The sequence below is a fragment of the Mesoplodon densirostris genome, chromosome 6 (genome assembly GCF_025265405.1).
Source record: "Mesoplodon densirostris isolate mMesDen1 chromosome 6, mMesDen1 primary haplotype, whole genome shotgun sequence".
In the NCBI taxonomy this organism is placed as follows: domain Eukaryota; kingdom Metazoa; phylum Chordata; class Mammalia; order Artiodactyla; family Ziphiidae; genus Mesoplodon; species Mesoplodon densirostris.
In genome coordinates this window covers 46,314,238-46,338,542 of record NC_082666.1, presented here as the reverse complement: position 1 = coordinate 46,338,542, position 24,305 = coordinate 46,314,238, and the positions used below count along the sequence as shown (strand labels likewise).

Genomic DNA, 24,305 nt, shown 5'->3' with positions numbered 1-24,305 from the left:
TGTGCCTATTGAAGTTCATCCCTCAAATTTTCTAAGGGGAAATGCTTTCCTTTTTTTTTTTTTTTAACTCTTTATCAGTCTGAGAAGTTTGAGATATTGAGTCGAGAGAGCAGCCAAGAGGCAGAATGAAAGAATACTCATGGCACTGAGCCCTGACTTCTGATCTTTGAGATTCTCAGAGTGCTCCAAGTCTCTGCAACTCCTCCTTTAGTTCTGTGAACTGAGAATTCTGCCAATAAACCCCCTTTTCTGCTTAAACTAGTTGGAATTGGGTTCCTGTCACTTGCTAGTAAGAGTCCTGTTCTAGTTCTCCTGTATCTGCCATACGGTCATTCCCTGCCTCTGCTCATAGAGTTTCCCCTCCTTGGAGCTGTAACCGATCAATGGGCTCGTGTGCCCACGGCACAGAAAGCCAAACTGACAGCGGGTGTTTGCAGCAAAGTCAGGGTTATTGCAGGGTGCCAAGTAAGGGAGTGAGAGACAAGTCTCAGATCCACTCCAGCTTGGCCTTTGAATTCATTTTTTTTTTTTTTTTTTTTGCGGTACGCGGGCCTCTCACTGTTGTGGCCTCTCCCGTTGCAGAGCACAGGCTCCAGACGCGCAGGCTCAGCGGCCACGGCTCACGGGCCCAGCCGCTCCGCAGCATGTGGGATCTTCCCGGACCGGGGCACGAACCCGCGTCCCCTGCATCGGCAGGCGGACTCTCAACCACTGCGCCACCAGGGAAGCCCTAGTTAGGGGTTTTTTAAGGAGAAGAACAAAGAAGCTGGGGTTAATCATCATTTTGTGACATTTCTTAATTGTAGTTTTGGCAGTCAGGACGCCTATGGTTTACGAGTCTGGTCTGGTGGTCCGTGACCAGGGTTGGGTGGGTCTGTTAGCTCATTTTGCCCTGGAGGAACAACCTGAGTCCGTACCTTAATGATGTTACCGACAATAGCAATTTTAGTCATCTGACTCTGGTTGATTAGCATTCAGTTAGCACAGGATTGAGGTCAGAGGGGACAAGAAAGGGAATAAAATTTTGGATAGAGAGGTAGGGGATAAACTCGGTAGGGGAACTTGGTTTTAGGGGTACTCGGTTTCAGAGCTTCCTTAACACCTTTGTCATTCTGCTAATTCTTGCTATACCGGGAAAAGACCAAAAGCCAGGCCCTGGTCTTCGTCAATCCCAGCGAATTTAAGGAGAGTGGAGAGGATAAATCCTGTGGTAGGGACGCTCTGATCACTGCTATAGCTACCACCAGTTAGCATCACTGGTCAGTTAAGCATTAAAAGCAGAATTGAGTGCAGGTGGTCTCCTTAAGTTGTAATCTAGCAGCCCCAGGAGATTAACAAGGGTGGAGGAGACTGGAATGATCCAGTAGAGAGAAGTTTGGCACTTCTACATCTACATCTACATTCCATATCCCTTAGCTTTCCTTTTATACATTCTTATATCACATAGGGAGTTGGCTTGTTTTATTGCTGCCTGAGTCATACCCCCATAGATTCTTATGTAGTATATCTAGAGACAGTGGGGGCACTTGGATTTTTTAAAAGCTCCCCAGGTAGTTCTTATGTGTAGCTAACGTTAAGAACCACTGCCCAAGGGTGCCTGATCAGGATGAACCTGTTTTCATGGACAAGCAGTCTGACTGTTGCCATAAATTTCTGCAATGAAGAGATTGGCAATGATTGCCCTAAGACAGAGTTTTCATCCAGAGAATGAGTTGGGAAGTATTACTTTCTCCTCTGTTTTTTGGAAGAGTTTTCGAAGGATTGGTGTCAATTTTTTGAACGTTTGGTAGCATTCACCAGTGAAGCCATCTGGGCCTGGCTTTGTGGGAAGCTTTTTTTATTATTATTACTAATTCAATCTCTACTTGTTATAGGTCTATTCAGATTTTCTATTTCTTCTTGAGTCCGTTTTATTTATTTATTTATTTATTTATTCAGGCCATGCAACACGGCTTGTGGGATCTTAGTTTGCCAAACAGGGATCGAACCTGGGCCTCCTACAGTGGAAGCACAGAGTCCTAACCACTGGACCGCCAGGGAATTCTGAGTCCATTTTGATAGTTTGTGTATTTCTAGGAATTTTTCCATTTCATCTAGGTGGTCTGATTTGCTAGCATACACTTTTGCTCATAGTATTACCTATGATCCTTTTTATTTTTATAAGGTTGGGAGTAATGTCCCCTCTTTCATTTCTAATTTTAGTGATTTGAATTTTTCTCTTTCTTTGTTTTTCTTGGTCAGTCTAGCTAAAAGCTGATCAATTTTGATGTTTTTGGTGAATGGATCAACTTTGTTTTTGTTGATTTTTTTCTATTGTTTTTCTATTTCATTAATTCCTGCTCTGACTTTTATTATTTCTTTTCTTCTACTTGTTTTGGTTTAGTTTGCTCTTCTTTTTCTAGTTCCTTAAGGTAGAAGGTTAGGCTACTGATTTGAGATCTATCTTCTTTATTACTAAATCTTTTTAAGGGGACTTTTCTGGCGGTCCAGTGGTTAAGACTCCACGCTTCCACTTCAGGGGGTGTGGGTTCGATCCCTGGTCGGGGAACTAAGATCCCACAGGCCGAACAGTGCAGCCAAAAAATTAAAAAACAAAACAAATATTTTTAGTGCAGTTTAGGTTCACAACAGCATTGAGCAGGACATACAGAGAGTTCCCATACATGCCCTGTCCCCACACATGTACAGCCTCCCCCACTAGAGACATCCTGCTCCAGAGTGGGACATTCGTTACCACTGATGAACCTGCACTGACTCGTCATCACCCAAGTCCATGGTTTACATTAGAGTTTACTTTTGGTGTTGTACATTCTATTGGTTTTGACAGTGAACCCACTATTATAGTATTGTATCATACAGAGTTGTTTCACTTCCCTAAACATCCTCTGTGCTCTGCCTGTTCATCCCTTCCTTCCCTCTAATCCCTGGAAACCACAATTTTTTTTTTTACTGTCTCCATAGTTTTGCCTTTTCCAGAATGTCATATACAATAGTTGGAAACATACAGTATGTAGCTTTTTCACATTGGCTTCTTTCACTTAGTATTTGCATTTAAGTTACCTCCATGTGTTTTTCATGGCTTGATAGCTCATTTCTATTTAGGTCTGAATAATATTCCATTGTTTGGATTTCTTTTTTTTTTAATGTTGGGGGTAGGAGTTTATTAATTAATTAATTTATTTTTGCTGTGTTGGGTCTTCGTTTCTGTGTGAGGGCTTTCTCTAGTTGTGGTAAGCGGGGGCCATTCTTCATCGCGGTGCGCGGGCCTCTCACTATCGCGGCCTCTCTTGTTGAGGAGCACAGGCTCCAGACGCGCAGGCTCAGTAGTTGTGGCTCATGGGCCTAGTTGCTCCGCGGCATGTGGGATCCTCCCAGACCAGGGCTCGAACCCGTGTCCCCTGCATTAGCAGGCAGATTCTCAACCACTGCGCCACCAGGGAAGCCCCTGGATTTCTTTTTTAATGTAAGTATATATAGCTATAAATTCCCACCTGAGCACTGCTTTCATTGTTTGTCATAACTTTTGGTATGTTGGGTGAAGCACTGTTTGTATAGGAAAGGCAGGATAAATGCTTGCTTACTTCCATTTATTGACAAGTTTTGGAAATAATGAGTGGGTTCCCTAGTATGCCAGTTATGAATTATTGACTTTCAGTTCCAAATTTATCCTTTTTGCCTGCTCTGTGAAATGGATTTGGGCCCTTTAAATACTTATCCTTTACCAGCTGGCAGGTGTTAAGCTTTGTCAGTAGAGGGCAACAGAGAGATACTGCAGGAGGAAAGGGTTTCCTTTCCTGTTTCTAGTGTTTGGGTTGGGCAGGCTTCTGTGCTGTAGGCAGCTTCTCCAGAGTCTGGTTCCTGTGCTTCAGCACCTGGTTTCTTCAGTGTATGATGGCCAGCAGCCAGAAATTTCTCCTGGCACCTCCCCCCGCAAAGTGGTTTGTAGTAGACGGCCTCTTGTGAGACTCGTCCCCAAGAATGGCTTTCCCCAATACCATATAAGGTAGATTTCTGGCAACTTCCACCAGTGCAGCACCACAGCAGCTTCCCTATCTAGTGAGCCATAGGCGCATCCCCTCTAACAAAGTCTGCACCTCAGCTCTGGGGTGATCTTCACTGGACACTTTATCTCAGCCCTAGAGGAAGTTCCTTACATTGCTGTTCCTTACATTGCTAATCCTGTATTCTTTTAGAGTTCTCTTTTACTTCTTTACTAGTCAGCCCCTTATTACTCTAATCCCTTGTTATAGTTAATAAGTCTTTAAGTAAATAAAACCTTCCCTGTTCAAATTACTGTGTGGTTCCTCTCTCCTGACTGGACTCAGACTGATACAACTGGTAATTTCTAAAGGGGATGATAAGATTTTTTGTTTGATGAACTTATCTGTCAAAATTAAGGATTTACGTTTAATCCTTTTATCAATGAAGGATAAAACTAATGGACATCATAGAAGACAGCTGAAATGTCTAAAACTGACAAGATATACAAGTCGTATATCTACAATATACAAGAAACCATCAGCAAGAAAAATTGAGCAACCCCAACAGAAAAATGGGCAGAGGATGTGAATAAGCAATCTAAAAAGAGAAACTCAAAAGGGCACTAAGAAATGTTCAGACTCAATAATCAGAGAAACTCAGATTAACAGAACAATGAGATTATCTCATAACACCTTTTGGTTTAAAAAACATTTGGAAGCTGGATAATGGTTATATCTCAAATATACCTTAGATCTGCCCTCTCCTCTCCATCACATTTTCTGTCACTCTAGTCCAAGGCCACCATCTTCTGTATTAACATAATACAAAAATGCAACTTTTCTGCCCACTTATATTCTTCCTCCCCCACAATTCACTCTTCGCCCGGGAGCATAAGAAATCTTTCAGGGTAATTCAGACACTGAAACTGAGTGCCCCTAAAACCAAGTTCCCTTACTGAGTTTATGATTAATCTCTCTATCCAAGACTTTATTCCCTTTCTTGTGTTCCTTCTGACCTCCATCCTGTGCTAACTGAATATTAATCAACCAGAATCAGATGACGAAAATTGCTGTTGTCAGTAACATTGTTAATGTACTAAAGTCGTTATTATAGGGATCATTAATGTACAAACTCAGGACAAGATGAGCTCCCAAGCCATGGACCACCAGCCCAGAGACTTGTAAACCAGAGACATCCTGACTCCCGAAACTATGATTAAGAAATGTCACCAGATGATGATCAATCCCAGCCTCTTTTATCTTCCCCTTTAAAAAACAAAACAAAATGAAAAAAACCCTAACTCAAAAACCAAGTTGGAGTGGATCTGAGGCTTGTCTCTCACTCTTTTGCTTGGTGCCCTGCAATAAGCACTGTACTTTTCTTCACCAAAACCTGGTGTCAGTAGATTGGCTTTGCTTCGCATGGAGTGAGCAGACCTGTGTTCAGTTAGGTAACAATACCACTTCTTTGCTTAGAACCTTTTAACTTCCTGTTGCTCTTCAAATAAAATCCATTATCATGGCCTGCAAGTGATCCACGTGATCTCCTTACCTACTTCTCCAGTTTCATACTGTGCCACTCTCCTTGCTTACTGCTCTCCAGCAAATATTTCAATAACTTGCACACTTCAAGTGCTTTCCTTCCTCCATAGCTTTTGCACATGCTATTCCCTCTGAATCTTCACATAGCTTACCCTTCTCATCTGTCCTTTTATCAAAGAAAGCTGGCCACCTTTTCTGGAGCAGATCCTAGTCAGTCTCTATCACTGCTACCCTACTTATTTCTCTCATAACGCAAATTATTAGTTTGTAAATATAAATTACTTAGTTATAACCTCCCCTACTAGACAATGCACTTCATTGAGGGCAGAGACCATGTTTGTCTTTTTCACCATTAACCTCCAGCACTTAGAGCAATGCCTAAGACAAAAATAGGCATTAGAATGTATGTGAATGAATGATTCTATTTTGTGTTTTTGGGGAAGCCTGGACCAGTGAATTACTTTACAAATGCAGATGCTTCACACTTAAACGTTGTGTTCTAGTTAGTAACGCAACAACAAAACACACAAATAAAAGAATGCCACACATTCACTCAAAACATTTTGCACTTTAAAAATTATCAGTGCCTCCAAACTTTTCCCCCCTCACGTTGTGTCCATCTGCCCGTTCAAGTCCTTTATCATTTCTAATAAATGGTTTTTCGTTTTCTAAACTGATTTATAAGAGCTATTTGTATGTTAGACTTTGATCGTTTGTTTTGCAGGTATTTTTTCCCAGACCGCCTTTTGACTACTTAGTTTTTGTTTTAATCCTAAACCTGAGCTACTCTAGTAAGGAGGTGCTGTCTGAGGTGACTCCAGAAAACCAGGTGAAGCTGGTTGGGTGGGAGCGTAGAAGGGCATGGTAGCAGGAGGGCACAGGGACTGTCAAAAGGGAAACAACTATTGATTACGCAAGTCCTGGCCCGCCTATCCTCCTGGTATCCTAGCCACCTACAGCCACTAGCCACCTCCTTCAGCCCGGAGCCTGGCGCGCCTGTCTGACGTCACGGACGCACCACACAGTTGACTCGGGCCGCGCAAACTCCGTGGCCGTCTACCGGGCGCGCAGAAGCGAACATTCTCGCGGCCCCGGAAGTCCAAGGCACGTGACCGGGTGACAGCGCTCGCTGGGCTGCAGGGCTCGCTTTAGGTGTTGCGGCACGGGATGGCGGAGGCGCCTCCTGTCTCAGGTACTGTCCTGGCCCGCGCGGGACTGGGCCCCTCTCGGGGAGCGGAAATTGAGTCAGTGACGAGTCCTAGGGCACCGGCCATTCGTATCGCGAGAGTGGCGCGTACTAGGGTTGGAGATAGTGGCTCGGAAGGGCCAAGCCACGCGCGTCGTGCGAACCGAGATCTTAACCGTCCTTGACTGCATGGTGAAGCCCGGCACCTGGTTTCTAAGGAAAATGGGTTTGTCCCGCTGTGTCGATGTGGGTGTCCCGCCCTCTCCAGGCCTCAGCCCGGCCTTCCTAGGGCAGCGGTATCTGACAGGCACGCGTCGGCCGGGTCACCGCCCGTGATGGTGTCGGGCTCTGGACGCGCGGCGGGTTTGCTTGCTGCGCTTAAGATGTATTCGTGTGTCCTGGGGCAGCGGCGCGTGCGCGAGCCGAGCACCCGTGGTTTCCAGTGTCAGCTTGCCACGAACTCTCAGTGTGAAGTCACGTTTTCCTCATCTGTGAATTGGGAGTAAATAAGTCAATTACAGTGAAGGTACCCGCCGCTCCTGTACCTGTTACACAATTGTTAGGTTACTTCCCCTCCCGGAGTTGCCTTTGTGTGCAGAGACAGCCTCATTTGGCTGTTAATAAAACATCCATTTCCACTTCCTTCAGGGTACCTTAGATCTTTGTTTTCCCAACTCTCTGGACAGTGACCGAAAAGGAATATTTTACGTGGTGACCTCAGTGCACACAGACATAAATGTAAAAGCGAACCAAAAATTTCAAGAAACAGTGGTTTTCCTTACTATATGCAATACACTCTACTACATATTTCGTTTGAAAAAATACTTGTCCCAACCCACTGCATGATTTGATTTCATGACCCACTCTTTCTGAAAAACAGGGCAGCAGTTTGCAGCATGAGGTTTGTGAACAGTCATGAATTTGAGGCTTTGTTCTGCTACCTACCAGCTGTTGGGGCACCAAGAAGAGTATATATGTATTTGTGTACTTGGTGGCAGGTAAAATGTATTTACTACTGTGGGTCTTGGTCAGAAAAGTTGGATAACACACTGCATTGGTGTACCCTAGTCCTGATTTAGGTATGAATTCATCTTGGAGTGTAGGGACCTTGTTAGGCTGGTGTTTTGTTCTTCTCCCACCCATTTTTTCCCCAAATCCTCTAAATTGGGTCTGTTGGTCTTCCTATCCTTAGGCTCACTTCTGGCCCATTTCTACACCGATCAGTGTTGGAAGCAGAATTGAGTGGGGCTAGTTGTGAGTCATAGTTTGGGACTATGGTGCTGTGCCCCAGGTTACAACCTCTGCCCCACCTACTGAGGCGAAGTCTCCTAGTCCAAAGACCTCCCCAGTCTGTCTCCTGTGCCTTAGTTTGTTTTTGCCTTAGTTCCTATTCCATGTTCTTATTTCAGCATCATCTCTAACCCACACCTCCATCCCCACTCAAGGTTTAATTCTCTTACCTGCTATTGTCTTGGAACACCAGCCCAGTCCAAAGGGTATCTTTCTGCCCATGGGCAGACTCTCCAGTGCCAACTTTGTCTCTGGACTCTATAATCTACAGTTGGATTTTCCCTTACTCTGTTCCACCCATCCACTGGTCACCTACCATGATATTATCTTGGATCTTATCTTATCTTATCTTGATCTTATCTTATCTTGGGTACCACTTGCACTATAGCCAAGCCTTGGGGATGAGACATCCTGTTTATTGAGTAACTTCCAGCTGCTCAAAATAGTGAAAAAATAAAGGTGTCTCAGATCTTTGTGTTCAGTTTCTTGTGCCCTTTTCCCCTTCCTCATGTCTCTTAAGGATCTTTCAGAGGGCTTTGCCCACTGCCTCATGTCTGGTGGAACACATACTTTATTTGAATAGGTGCTGCCCTGTATAGATTCTCAAGTTGCATCAACTCTTTGCTACTTAACATGAAAGCACCCTTTTCCCATCTTTTACCAGGCTATTCTGGACAACTTTACTGACATTTTTCTGCCCCTCTTACAGCCTTGCTTCTTCAAGCAGAAGAAAACTACACAATACCCACTTGGTCTAATCTACCCATTCCCCCCTCTAAGTTCTCTCTTATATTTCTGGAACACCTTCTCTGCCACCTTCTGAATTTGTCTAATCCTCTTGCCGTTTTGTAAAGCCCTCCACCCCACCCCCAGAATTCTGCCCATTGAAAGCTTTCAGGACAAATCGTGGATTGAGAGAGAGGTTACCCTGTGACCTTTATGATCTCGCTCAGTTCTTAAGTATATGTTTCTGTGGTATGGGCCACCCAACCTCTCATATTGGAGCATAATGTAAGAGTGTGATCTCTAGGGTCACATAGCCTGGGGTGGAATCCTGAATCTGCTTTGGAATACCCCTGTGGCTTTGGGCAGGTTACTTACTCTCTACAGTGTCTCAATTTTCTCATCAAGAATGTAAGGATTAAATGAGTTAACATATGCTAAGTGCTTAGAATAGTGCCTGACACATGTTAAGTACTTAATAAATGTTAGGGCTTATTATTAAACCTGAAACCCGCAGGCTGTGCACTGCACCCATCTGTGGTCAAGTCTGTGTTTCAGGTAGTTTGTAGTCCTAACAGCAATGATAAAGCACTATTTTAACCACTTTATACATGTTACTAACCTTGCTTTAATCTTCATAGCAGCTCTTTGAAGTAGGGATTCTTACTATTCCATTACTGAAATTAAGTAACTTGCATAAAGACACAAGTGATGGGCAGGGAGTTAAACGCAAATTCCAGGCCCTATGGATTCATAGAATATTCTGTATGCTACACATAGTTCTGACTTTGCTACTAACTGGTTTTGTATCCTTAGGCAAATCATTTCATCTTTGACTTCAGGGACTGAGTTGACTATAAAGAAGCATGTTAGGGGGAAAAATGAGTAGGTTGAAGGGGCATATGCTTAATTTTTGAGACTCTGGAATTCTGGACCATATTACAGATATTATGTATGGAAAACCTAAAATATATTCCTGGGGGGAAGAGATGAGATGTACTCATCTGCTAAGTACTGTCTGTGTGAAGTCTTACTTAAATTCCACAATGACCCTTTGGAATAGTATTACCAACTTTTGTCATGTATGAGGAAACTAAGGCTAAAAGCAATCAGGTGGTATCCCTAAGCTCATACGATAAGTTGGAGAGCCAGACTTTAAACTGATTTTGGCTGACTCCAAAGCCTGTTTACTTAATGCTACCTTAGAGTTTTGAAAGACCACATTGAACCTGCTGATTGATGTCTCACCCCGAACTGTTTGCTGACCTTACATTTGTCGATAAAGATAAACGCGTTTATAAATAATACCCGATAGCCCAGATGAGCAGTTTTCCTTAGCAATTCAGCAGTAGCTGTTGGTGAGGCTGCTGGATATGAGATGATCAGTCTTCCACAAGCACCTTGAACCTACCACCTTCACAGGAAACATAGACCTTGTATAGAGACTGTTTTATACAAAGTCCCCAGGAAGGTAACTTTTAGATATGGCTTACAGTCTTCAGGTTTCATGAGTGACCAATTAATTTCTTTACTTGCATGTCTGTTTCTTATGTCCTAGGTACTTTTAAATTCAATACGGACGCTGCTGAGTTCATTCCTCAGGAGAGAAAAAATTCTGGTCTAAACTGTGGGAGTCAAAGGAGACTAGATTCTAATAAAATTGGTAGAAGAAATTATAGTTCACCACCTCCCTGTCACCTTTCCAGGCAAGTCCCTTATGATGACATCTCTGCTATTCATCACAGTTATCCTTCAGGAAGCAAACCTAAGAGTCAACAGACTTCTTTCCAATCCTCTGCTACTAATAAATCACTCAAGAGCCATGGCCTTCCAAATCAACCTTGGCAGAAATTGAGGAGTGAAAAGCAGCATATCAGAGTCAAGAGAGCACAGGGTCTCACTGACCAGACCTCAGATGCAGCTGGCTTAGAAAGTGTGGCCAAGTCAGAGAGTGGGACAAACCTCAGAGAGCACAGCCCTTCGGAGAGTGAGAAGGAAATTGTCGGTGCAGATCCCAGGGGAGCAAAACCCAAAAAGGCAACCCAATTTGTATACAGCTATGGTAGAGGACCAAAAGTCAAGGGGAAACTCAAAAGTGAGTGGGGTCACAGAATGACTCCCAAACCTGAGGAGGTGGGACCTGAAAACACCAAACCTGTGGGGGTTATCCACCCTGATTCTTCAGATGCATCCTCTAGAAAAGGAGTAGCGGATGGTTATGGGGCCAGGCGCAGCGAGCAGAGAAGATACCCACAGAAGAGGACTCCCTGGGAAGTGGAGGGGGCCAGGCCACGACCAGGCAGGAATCCACCGAAACAGGAGGGCCAACGGCAAACAAAAAAGGAAAATCTCAATGAAAGACCAGCAAAATCTGCCTGTGACAATGGGAACTTGGCAGTTGCCATCAAGTCTTCCAGAAGGGTTGACCCAGAGAAATGTGCTGTAAGGAGGCAGGATCCTCAGGTAGCATCTTTCCCCCGAGACAAACAGAACCACATGCTAAAGAATGTGGAAACACATACAGGTAAACCTATCTGAATGGGTGGAAATGTTTTCTCTCTCTCTTTTTTTTTTAAAATTTCTGAATAGGTAATATATTCATGCAATTTAGAAACCAGAAAATATAAAAAGGTACATAGTAAAAGTCTCTTTCTCTCCTTGTTCATCATCTCCTTGGGTCCTGCCACCACCTGCTCCCCTCCCCAATAGGTAACCACTTACTTCGTTTTTATATATCATAAGCAAATACAGGTAAGGAACGTTTTTCTTAACAAATAAGGAATTTTAAAAGTGCAGGTATAGGTGGTATAGATGTTTGGTTACAAGAGTTGTTTTGAATTCTGAAAGCACAAGTAGGGGGTGGTAACATCACTGCCTCTCCTGGTTCCAGCCTGCATCATCTCTTGTCTGCTTATCTGCAACAGTTCCTAACTAATCTTGCCATCTCCAGTTTTTCTCTTTGAGTTCCCCTCTCACGTCAGCATCAGAAAGTGATCTTTCTAAAACACGTATTGACCTGCGTCACTCCCCTGCTTACTTCTGTTCACTTTTTCTCGTCACCTACAGATTCTGCCTTCTGCCGTACCCAACAGCCTCATCTTCCGCTGCCTCAGTCCCCACCACATTTTACTCCCTGGACTGTATACTGTCATCTTTCCATGCTGTTGCATATGTGGCTCCTTCTGTCTACTACTCAGCTCACTGGTGAATTCTTACTCATTTTTCAAAAGCTATAGTCACATGTCCAGAAAACCTTTTGTCACCTCCACAGATAGCATTCATCTTTTCCAGCTCTGTGATATGTCCTTCCCTTATATATACATGCTTCTTTTTTTTTTTTTTTTTTTTTTTTTTTCTTTTTGCGGTATGTGGGCCTCTCACTGTTGTGGCCTCTCCCGTTGCGGAGCACAGGCTCCGGATGCGCAGGCCCAGCGGCCATGGCTCACGGGCCCAGCCGCTCCGCGGCATATGGGATCCTCCCAGACCGGGGCACGAACCCGTATCCCCTGCATCGGCAGGCGGACTCTTAACCACTTGCGCCACCAGGGAGGCCCTACATGCTTCTTTATAGCACTTACCACTGGAAACCATCATTTGTTTATGTGTCAGTGCCCTCCACTAGTTTATATGCTCCTTGAAAGCAGAGACCATATTTTTCCTTTCAGTTTTATATCTCTGTTGCCTAACAGAGCTCTTAGAACACAGTAGGTACTCAGCTCTGACTGTTAGAAAGTTCTTTCTTACATTAAACTGAAAACTTCTTTCCTGTAAATATTTCCTATCTCCTAGTTCAAATTCTGTCCTCTGGAACTACACAGCAACTAGTCTCTCTCCTCACAGCTTCCTTCCCACTCATTGCACATCAGCTCTTTGCAGTATTTGAAGACACTTCTCATTTTACCCTGAGTATATATTTTATCCAGGCTAAATAGCTTCATTCCGCCAGCTTTTTCTCGTGGACCTTCACCATTCTGGTCTCCCTCCAGTGTAATGTGACATACAGCCTAACACAGGGAGCCACCACCTGCCCAGGCCTATTTTTACACAGGCCTATAGTTCTAGTTCTCATTTGCTTCACCAGGCAGTCCTTCTTGGGATCTCGACTTGTGTGTGAACAAAGGCAATGTTATACCAGAGTTGTTCTTGAATCCTCAAGGCTGGTTAATAGTTTCCTATTGCTTCATAAATTACCACAAATGTAGTGGCTTAAGATAACACAACTTTACTATGTCATGGTTTCTGTGGGTCAGGAGTCTGGGTATGGGTTAGCTGAGCTTTCTACTCAGGGTCTCACAGGACTGAAATTTGGCCAGGGATGCAGTCTCATCTGATGTGTGGGGTCCTTGATGCTCACTGGTTGTTGATAGGATTTAGCTCCTAATGGGTGTAGGATTGAGGTCCCCATTTTCTTGCTGGCTGGGGATCACTCTCAGCTCCGAGGGGCCACCCGCAATTCCTTACCACATGGCCCTCTTCACAGCATGGTAGTTTGCTTCTTCAGAGCCTACAGGAAAGAATCTGCTACAGATTCTTTACATCTCTCTGACTTCTGTCTCTGATCACTAGACTCTTTAAAAAGGGCTCACTTGATTAGATCAGGTCCACCCGTACTTGAGGGAAGATTATCCAGGGCATGCACACCAGGAGCTGGGAATCTTGGAGGCCATCTTAGAGTTCTGCCTAACAAATCTCTCTGGCTTCACATCCCAGCATTTTCTTGAGACCTCTTTATTCATATTTATTGAGTAGATGCTGTGTGCCAAGCACTGTTCTAGGTACTGGGAATACAGCACTAATGAGATTTACATTCTGGTAGGGAAGACAGGTAGAAAGCACTTAAGTATTTAATATGTCAGGTGATGATAAGAGCTAAAATATAAAGCAGGGTTTTTTTAAAATTTATTTTTGGCTACATTGGGTCTTCATTGCTGTGTGTGGACTTTCTCTAGTTGTGGCGAGCATGGGGTTACTCTTCGTTGCAGTGTGCGGGCTTCTCATTGCAGTGGCTTCTCTTGTGGAGAGTGGGCTCTTAGGCGCGTGGGCTTCAGTAGTTGTGGCACACGGGCTCAGTAGTTGTGGCTCGTGAGCTCTAGAGTGCAGGCTCAGTATTTGTGGTGCACGGGGGCTTAGTTGCTCCACGGCCTGTGGGATCTTCTCGGACCAGGGCTCGAACCCGTGTCTCCTGCATTGGCAGGCAGATTCTTAACCACTGTGCCACCAGGGAGGTCCCATAAAGCAGGTTAAGAGGAAAGAGTAACAGGGGCACCAGTTTACATAGGTTGGTCTCTTTGATGAGACATTTGAACATAGACCAGAAGGAAGTGCAGAAGTGCACCACGTGGCTCTCTGGAGAAGGGCATTTCAGGCAGAGAGAGAAGCAAGTGTAGATTGGGGTGGGAGGGGGGGCGTTGTGAGCAATGAAGAGGTGGGCAGTAGGGGAGGTCAGAGAAATCACAGGGGCTGGGTCATGTGAGGCTCTTAGATTTGGTTCTGAGTAGGAAGATGAGAAGCAGCTGGGAGGTTTTTGGAGACGGGATGGCATGATCTTACAAGCATTCTAAAATGATCACTCAGTCAGCTGTGTGAGGAATGGGCCCTAAGGAAGCAAGGGAATGAGTTAGGAGGCTGTTGTGGTAATTCAGGTACTTGATGGAGACTTGGATGAAGGTATCAGTGGTGGAAGAGGTAAGACTTGGTTAGACTCTGGGTGTATTTGGGAGGTAAAGCTGACAGAATTTACAGATAGACTGGATGTTGGATGCGGGAGCATGAGAGGAGTCCAGGACGCAGCCAGGGTGTTGTGCCTGAGCAATGTGGAAGGCGAGAATTGCCGCACAGTGCAGTGGTAGCGCATGGGAGGGGAAAGCAGTGTTTGTTTTTTAAACTTTTCACTTTGGAATAATTTTAGATTTATAGAAAGTTTGCAAAGATAAAACAGAGAATTCCCATACACTCTTCACCCAGCTCCCTGTAATGTTAACATCTTCTTTGTCAAAACTAAGAAATTAACACTGGTACCATGGTATTGACTAAACTTCAGACTTTTTTTTTTGGCCACGCCACGGGGCTTCCACCGAGGCTTGTGGGATCTTAGTTTTTTTTTTTTTTTGCGGTATGCGGGCCTCTCACTGTTGTGGCCTCCCCCGTTGCGGAGCACAGGCTCCGGACGCGCAGGCTCCGGACGCGCAGGCTCAGCGGCCATGGCTCACGGGCCCAGCCGCTCCGCGGCATATGGGATCCTCCCAGACCGGGGCACGAACCCGTATCCCCTGCATCGGCAGGCGGACTCTCAACCACTTGCGCCACCAGGGAGGCCCGGGATCTTAGTTTTTTGACCAGGGATTGAACTCGTGCCCTTGGCAGTGAAAGCACAGAGTCCTAACCACTGGACCGCCAGGGAATTCCCCCCGGACTTTAGTTGGATTTCACTAGTTTTTCCACTAATACCCTTTTTCTGCTCCAGGGTCCAATCCAGGATATCACATTGCATTTAATCAGCATGTGTCCTTATTCTCCAATCTGTGACAATTTCTTAGCCTTTCCTTGTTGGAAAACGTGTTTTTGCGTATGTTTTGCTTTGTCTCCTCCTTGTTCAGGAAAGATGAAGAATTTGGTAAATTTATTAGATTTGAGTTGTCTACTAGATTACCATATGGATTTGTTAAGTAGAGAGTTGGATATAAAATTCACAGAAGAGATCTGGACTAGAGATTTAAATTTGGGCATTGTCAGTGTAGAGATGGTGTTTAATGGACTAGAGGAGGTCACCTAAGGTTGTCTAACTACACAAAAAAAGAGTGAGGATGGACAAAAAAAGACAAAAAAAGAGTGAGGATGGAGCCTACCTAGGCTTGGCTGGAAAATGAGCATCCAGTAAAGGAAACGGAGAAAGAGTAAACTGAACTAGGATGTGAAACGTTCTAAACACCAAGTAAAGAAATTCAAGGAGGAGGGAGTGATAATTGTGCTAAATGCTGTTGATCAGTACAGAAGGATAACTGCACATTGACTGTTGGATTTGGCAATGTGAAGGTTACTGGTCTTTTTTGTTTTTTTTTGAATTTTATTTTATTTATTTTTCTTTACAGCAGGTTCTTACTAGTTATCTATTTTATACATATTAGTGTATACATGTCAATACCAATCTCCCGATTCATCACACCACCACCGCTCCCCCACCCTGCCGCTTTCCCCACTTGGTGTCCATACGTTTGTTCCCTACGTCTGTGTCTCAATTTCTGCTCTGCAAACCGGTTCATCTGTACCATTTTTCTAGGTTCCACATATATGCGTTAATATATGATATTTGTTTTTCTCTTTCTGACTTTTTTCACTCTGTATGACAGTCTCTAGATTGATCCCCGTCTCTACAAATGACCCAATTTCGTTCCTTTCTATGGCTGAGTACTATTCCATTGTATACGTGTACCACATCTTCTTTATCCATTCGTCCATCGATGGGCATTTAGGTTGCTTCCATGACCTGGCTATTGTAAATAGTGCTGCAATGAACATTGGGGTGCATGTGTCTTTTTGAATTATGGTTTTCTCTGGGTATATGTCCAGTAGTGGGATTGCTAGGTCATATGGTAATTCTATTTTTAGTTTGTTAAGGAACCTCCATGCTGTTCCCCATAGTGGCTGTATCAATTTACATTCCCACCAACAGTGCAAGAGGGTTCCCTTTTCTCCACACCCTCTCCAGCATTTGTTCTTTGTAGATTTTCTGATGATGCCCATTCTGACTGGTGTAAGGTGATACCTCATTGTAGTTTTGACTTGCAATTCTCTAATAATTAATGATGTTGAGCAGCTTTTCATGTGCTTCTTGGCCATCTGTATGTCTTCTTTGCAGAAATGTCTATTTAGGTCTTCTGCCCATTTTTGGATTGGGTTTTTTTTTTTTTAATATTGAGCTGCATGAGCTGTTTATATATTTTGGAGATTAATCCTTTGTCTGTTGATACATTTGCAAATATTTTTCCCATTCTGAGAGTTGTCTTTTTGTCTTGTTTGTAGTTTCCTTTGCTTTGCAAAAGCTTTTAAGTTTCATTAGGTCCCGTTTGTTTATCTTTGTTTTTATTTCCATTACTCTAGGAGGTGGATCAAAAAAGATCTTGCTGTGATTTATGTCAAAGAGTGTTCTTCCTATGTTTTCCTCTAAGAGTTTTATAGTATCCGGTCTTACATTTAAGTTTCTAATCCATTTGAGTTTATTTTTGTGTATGGTGTTAGGGAGTGTTCTAATTTCATTCTTTTACATGTAGCTGTCCAGTTTCCACAGCACCACTTATTGAAGAAACTGTCTTTTCTCCATTGTATATCCTTGCCTCCTTTGTCATAGATTAGTTGACCATAGGTGCATGGGTTTATCTCTGGGCTTTCTATCCTGTTCCATTGATCTATATTTCTGTTTTTGTGCCAGTACCATATTGTCTTGATTACTGTAGCTTTGTAGTATAGTCTGAAGTCAGGGAGTCTGATTCCTTCAGCTCCGTTTTTTTCCCTCAAGACTGCTTTGGCTATTTGGGGTCATTTGTGTCTCATTACAAATTTTAAGATTTTTTTGTTCTAGTTCTGTAAAAAATGCCATTGGTAATTTGATAGGGATTGCACTGAATCTGTAGATTGCTTTGGGTAGTATAGTCATTTTCACAATATTGATTCTTCCAATTCAAGAACATGGTATATCTCCCCATCATTTGTATCATCTTTAATTTCTCTCATTAGTGCCTTAGTGCCTTATAGTTTTCTGCATACAGGTCTTTTTTCTCCCTAGGTAGGTTTATTCCTAGGATTTTATTCTTTTTCTTGCAATGGTAAATGGGAGTGTTTCTTTAATTTCTCTTTCAGATTTTTCATCATTAGTATATAGGAATGCAAGAGATTTCTGTGCATTAATTTTGTATCCTGCTACTTTACCAAATTCATTGATTAGCTCTAGTAGTTTTCTGGTGGCATCTTTAGGATTCTCTATGTATAGTATCATGTCATCTGCAAACAGTGACAGTTTTACTTCTTCTTTTCCAACTTGTATTCCTTTTATTTCTTTTTCTTCTCTGATTGCTGTGGCTAAAACTTCCAAAACTATGCTGAATAATAGTGGTGAGAGTGGACATCCTTGTCTTGTTCCTGATCTTAGAGGAAATGCTTTCAGTTTGTCACCATTGAGAATGATGTTTGCTGTGGGTTTGTCGTATATGGCCTTTATTATGTTGAGGTAGGTTCCCTCTGTGCCCACTTTCTGGAGAGTTTTTATCATAAATGGGTGTTTAATTTTGTCAAAAGCTTTTTCTGCATCTATTGAGATGATCATATGGTTTTTCTCCTTCAATTTGTTAATATGGTGTATCACATTGATTGATTTGCGTATATTGAAGAATCCTTGCCTCCCTGGAATAAATCCCACTTCATCATGGTGTATGATCCTTTTAATGTGTTGTTGGATTCTGTTTGCTAGTATTTTGTTGAGGATTTTGCATCTATATTTATCAGTGATATTGGTCTGTAATTTTCTTTTTTTGTAGTATCTTTGTCTGGTTTTGGTATCAGAGTGATGGGGGCCTCCTATAATGAGTTTGGGAGTGTTCCTTCCTCTGCAATTTTTTGGAAGACTTTGAGAAGGATGGGTGTTAGCTCGTCTCTAAATGTTTGATAGAATTCACATGTGAAGCCATGTGGTCCTGGACTTAGGTTTGTTGGAAGATTTTTAATCACAGTTTCAATTTCATTACTTGTGATTGGTGTGTTCATATTTTCTATTTCTTCCTGGTTTAGTCTTGGAAGGTTATACCTTTCTAAGAATTTGTCCATTTCTTCCAGGTTGTCCATTTTATTGGCATGGAGTTGCTTGTAGTAGTCTCTTAGGTTGCTTTGTATTTCTGCTGTGTCTGTTGTAACTTCTCCTTTTTCATTTCTAATTTTATTGATTCGAGTCCTCTCCCTCTTTTTCTTCTTGAGTCTGGCTAATGGTTTATCAATTTTGTTTATCTTCTCAAAGAACCAGCTTTTAGTTTTATTGATCTTGTCTATTGTTTTCTTTGTTTCTGTTTCATTTATTTCTCCTCTGATGTTTATGATTTCTTTCCTTCTGCTAATTTTGGGTTTTGTTTGTTCTTTTTTCTCTAGTTCCTTTAGGTGTAAGGTTAGATTGTTTATTTGAGATTTTTCTTGTTTCTTGAGGTAGGATTGTATTGCTATAAACTTCCCTCTTAGAACTGCTTTTGCTGCATCCCATAGGTTTTGGATAGTCGTGTTTTCATTGTCATTTGTCTCTAGGTATTTTTTGATTTCCTCTGATGTCTTCAGTGATCTCTTGATTATTTAGTAATTTATTGTTTAGCCTCCATGTGTTTGTGTTTTTTATGGTTTTTTCCCTGTAATTCATTTCTAATCTCCTAGAGTTGTGGTCAGAAAAGATGCTTGATATGATTTCAATTTTCTTAAATTTACTGAGGCTTGATTCGTCACCCAAGATGTGACCTATCCTGGAGAATGTTCTGTGCGCACTTGAGAAGAAAGTGTAATCTGCTGTTTTTGGATGGAATGTCCTAAAAATATCAATTAAATCTATCTGGTCTATTGTGTCATTTAAAGCTTGTGTTTCCTTATTTGTTTTCTGTTTGGATGATCTGTCCATTGGTATAAGTGAGGTGTTAAAGTTCCCCACTATTATTGTGTTACTGTCGATTCCTCTTTTATAGCTGTTAGCAGTTGCCTTATGTATTGAGGTGCTCCTGTGTTAGCTGCATATATGTTTATAATTGTTATGTCTTCTTCTTGGGTTGATTCCTTGGTCATTATGTAGTGTCTTTCCTTGTCTCTTGTAACATTCTTTGTTTTAAAGTCTACTTTATCTGATATGAGTTTTGCTACTCCAGCTTTCTTTTGATTTCCATTTGCATGGAATATCTTTTTCCATCCCCTCACTTTCAGTCTGTATGTGTCCCTAGGTCTGAAGTGGGTCTCTTATAGACAGCATATATATAGGTCTTGTTTTTGTATCTGTTCAGCGAGCCTGTGTCTTTTGGTTGGAGCATTTAATCCATTCATATTTAAGGTAATTATTGATATGTATGTTCCTATTACCATTTTCTTAATTGTTTCGGGTTTGTTTTTGTAGGTCCTTTTCTTCTCTTCTGTTTCCCACTTAGAGATGTTCCTTTAGCATTTGTTTTAGAGCTGATTTGGTGGTGCTGAATTCTCTTAGCTTTTGCTTGTCTGTAAAGCTTTTGATTTCTCCATCGAATGTGAATGCGGTCCTTGCTGGGTAGAGTAATGTTGGTTGTAGGTTCTTCCCTTTCATCACTTTAAATATGTCATGCCACTCCCTTCTGGCTTGTAGAGTTTCTGCTGAGAAATCAGCTGTTAACCTTATGGGAGTTCCCTTGTATGTTATTTGTCGTTTTTCTTGCTGCTTTCAGTAATTTTTCTTTGTCTTTGATTTTTGCCAATTTGATTACTGTGCATCTCAGCGTGTTTCTCCTTGGGTTTATCCTGTATGGGACTCTCTGTGCTTCTTGGACTTGGGTGGCTCTTTCCTTTCCCACATTAGGGAAGTTTTCGACTATAATCTCTTCAAATATTTCTCGGGTCCTTTCTGTCTGTTTTCTCCTTCTGGGAACCCTATAATGTGAATTTTGTTGCGTTTAATGTTGTCCCAGAGGTCTCTTAGGCTGTCTTCATTTCTTTTCATTCTTTTTTCTTTACTCTGTTCCGCAGCAGTTAATTCCACCGTTCTGTCTTCAAGGTCACTTTTCCGTTCTTCTGCCTCAGTTACTCTGCTGTTGATTCCTTCTAGTGTATTTTTCATTTCAGTTATTGTATTGTTCATCTCTGTTTGTTTGTTCTTTAATTCTTCTAGGTCTTTGTTAAACATTTCTTGATCTTTGCCTCCATTCTTTTTCCAAGGTCCGGGATCATCTTCACTATCATCTTCACTATTCTGAATTCTTTTTCTGGAAGGTTGCCTATCTCCACTTCATTTAGTTGTTTTTCTGGGGTTTTATTTTGTTCCTTCATCTGGTATATAGCCCTCTGCCTTTTCATCTTGTCTGTCTTTCTGTGAATGTGGTTTTTGTTCCACAGGCTGCAGGATTTTAGTTCTTCTAGTTTCTGCTTTCTGTCCTCTGGTGGATGAGGCTGTCTAAGAAGCTTGAGCATGTTTCCTCAAGGTTACTGGTCTTGCTAAGATCAGTTTTAGTGGAGTAGTGGAGATGAAAGCTTGATTGGAATAGAAAGAGAGGCTTACCCCAAATATAAGTGTCCGTGGCTGTTTGAGAGTGGGCTTTGCTTACTCTCACTCTGTACTGAGAGAACCTAGCACTGCCCAGTCCTCCCAGACTGCCTGGATCCCTCATTCTGCAGTAACAAAACCCCCTATATCCTTAGTTTGTTTTGGCTCTGCTCCTGCTCTTAATTGACCTATGGCCTTCTGTCGGGTCACCACTTCCTCACAGCCTCAGAGCCTGCTGTTTTCCCTTATCTGACTTACCTTAGTTTCTGGAAGATGGGAAGAGCACACTCCTTTCCCAGTGTCATTTCTAAACTATTATTCTTCTACCTTTGTATCAGAATCCCTGCTCCTTTGAAGCTAATGCTGCATGACCTTTTCTCTCCACCCCCTTCCATGTCTCCTTATCTTTGTCATCTATTAGCCTCCAAATCTCCCAGCCCCAGCCTCATTTATTAATGCATCTAGCCTATATCTTTTTTCTACCCCAGTGATGCTCAAGGTATAGTCCCAGATCAGCAGCTGTCAGCAACACCTGGGAACTTGTTAGAAATGCACATTCTTGGGCCTCACCTCAGAGTTAGTAAACAGAAATTCTGGGTGTGGGGCCCAGCAGTCTCTTCTTTTAACAAGCCTCCAGGTGGTTCTCATGCACATTCAAGTTTGAGAACTACTGATTTACCATAAATCCTGCAGTTGTTCTGGGTGACTTCAGTGATCATATGCATTATATCATCCTCAGGTTCTTTGGTCTTGTCACCTGCAGTGACCTTCTTAGCAGTTGCACCTCCACACCCACTACCAAGGAAATGACCCTGGGGACGCCCCGTCTCTGAAATTCTAAAGTCCTGTGTTCTGCTTTCTGACCATAACCTCCTATCCTTTTGGCTCTCCCAGTCTCTTCCACCCACTATCAGTTCAGTCTCCATCCTTCTTCATCCCCTCTTCAGGCTAGGCCTTACTGTAAGTCATTTGAAGTATTATCCTTCTGCCAAGACATTTGGCAGGATCCCATCCCTGGATGGATGCTGCAGTCTAGCTTTTCTACCCTATCTGGATAACAGAATACCATTTCAGGAAATCGTATAACAGTATAGATTTGGCACTGCTGCAAATTTACTCACCCTCTGAGGAAAGCCTTCCTGATCACCCTGTTTAAAACTATAATACTTCCCCCACTGCCGACCCTCACTAACCTCTTTTCCTGGCTTATTTTTTTCCATAGCACTTATTACTATTTGATGATACTACTCATTTTCATTATTTATTTGTTTATTGGCTACCTTCCACCACAAGATAGTAAACTTCATAAGGGCAGAAGATTTTTGTCTGTTTTGTTCACCGTATACCCTTAGTGTCTAAAGAGTGTCTGGCACATGGTCAGTTCCCAGTAAATATTTTTGAATAGTGGTCTCCAGCTCAGCTGGCTTTCAGCACTGCCCTTTTCCCCTTATATGACCTTGGGCAGCTGTCCCTCCCATTTTCATCTAAGACTATTCCAAACCGTTTCCACACTTATTCAAACCTTCCTAACATTTATCTCTCAACCTCAGTGGACCTCCTTGCCTCCTACTTCACTGAGAAAGGGGAGGTCATCACTGAGAAAGGGCATAATTTTCTCAACTTTTTGCTCTCTCTAAGCAAACTCAGGGACATCTGTGCCTGTTATTCCTTTTCTTTCATTCTGAGATCTCTTTTATTTCCTTTCATCAACCTTTCCACATCTACTATTCCAAGTTCTCAACCTGAAGCTCTTCCTGAGTCTGTCCTGCCCTCACTTCCCCCATACGGGACCTCCCAGTAGTGTTTCTTTCCTTCCATTCAGTCTCATCAAGAGTCATCCACTCTGTGTCCTTTTCCCTAATCTGATTCATGTCTCAGTCTTCTGTCATCATCACCACTTGACTCAGAGCTACTGGTAAGGTCACGAATGACTCAGTCTTTACTATTATCCTGGACTTCCCTTTGAGTTGGACATAAAGGGGTCTCTTCTGAAATGTAACTTCCTTGACTCCTTTGATACCACACTTCTGGTCCTTCTTGTTCTCCTTGACTGTCCGTTTATGTCCTTCACGCTTCTCTTCCTCCACCTCTTTCCTAAGTGTTGGTGTTACCTAGGGCTTTATCTCAGCCCTCTCTTCTTACTTGATAAGGCTTCATTGGGAGATTACAACCAGTTCTGTACTTTGAAACCACTGCCTCTGTACTGATTTCTAAACCTTTACATCCAGCCCCTAAGCTCTGCCATAGGCCTTAGACTCACATAAATAAATGTGATGTCTGACATATGCTTCAGACTCAGCAAGACCATCTTGAACACGTTGATCATGCTTATGTTGTATTAGTTTTTTAAAAACAGCTGCCTTACCTTAAATAAGGTAGCTTACTAAAGTTGATAGGTTAATTTACCTTTATTCCCACCATCCAGATATAATCAGCTTTAACCTTTTAGTCTGTTTTCTTAGAGAATTTTTCAATGCTCAGTTTTACATAGTTGAAATCATATAATAAAAATAATCTTTATTCTTTTATTGCTTATTATATAATATTTTTCCACTCATTAAGAAATCTTTGTAAACCTTATTTTAAATTAATATATAATATGCCATAAATAGATATGCATTAATATTTAAACAATCTCTATCTCCCCCCTTTTTTTTTGCTGATATACTTTAAAGTAAATTCCAGATATCAGGTTATTTCACCTTCATATACTTTTAGGTTACATCTATTTTAAAAATATGGCTGTTTTCTTACATAATCACAGTGCCATTATTGTGCTTAACAAAATTAGCGATAATTCCTTGAAATCATCTAATACCTGGTCCACAATTGAATTTCCCTATTTGCCTCAAAAATGTCTTTTTACACTTGGATTTTTCTTTTCTTTTTTTTTTTTTTTTTGCCATACGCGGGCCTCTCACTGTTGTGACCTCTCCTGTTGCGGAGCACAGGCTCCGGACGCGCAGGCTCAGCGGCCGTGGCTCATGGGCCCAGCTGCTCTGTGGCATGTGGGATCTTCCCAGACCGGGGCACGAACCTGTGTCCCCTGCATCAGCAGGCGGACTCTCGACCACTGCACCACCAGGGAAGCCCTACACTTGGATTTTTCAAATCAGGATTGTTTTAGGTTTTTTTTTTTTTTTTTTTAAAGACAGTTATTTATTGCTGTATCTGAAAAGTTTGTAGTGCATTCTCCTGACAGGTCTCTGTTCTTCTGGTTATTTAAGTGGGTTGTCACCCTCTTTCCTGACATACTATCAAAGTAAAAGTATAGAGAATATACAGTCATGACTGGGGAATGATGGAGAAGCCCTAGTGGGAGAGGGCGTAGGATTGAAGAAGAGCCAGT

At 42.3% G+C, this 24,305-nt stretch overlaps 1 protein-coding gene across 4 annotated transcripts in view; it reads left to right on the top strand.

Moving 5' to 3' along the window:
* Positions 1-6,589: 6,589 nt before the first annotated feature.
* NFX1 (nuclear transcription factor, X-box binding 1) overlaps positions 6,590-24,305 on the top strand; it is a 79,841-nt gene continuing 62,125 nt past the window's right edge. For 3 of the 4 annotated variants that reach the window (XM_060101823.1, XM_060101821.1, XM_060101820.1), the window contains exons 1-2: positions 6,591-6,714; positions 10,280-11,245. In XM_060101823.1, the coding sequence (XP_059957806.1) occupies positions 6,690-6,714; positions 10,280-11,245 (991 nt within the window). In that variant the 5' untranslated portion in view covers positions 6,591-6,689. Of the gene's footprint in view, positions 6,715-10,279; positions 11,246-24,305 lie in introns of all 4 variants that reach the window. The other variant, XM_060101822.1, reaches the window with a different exon arrangement.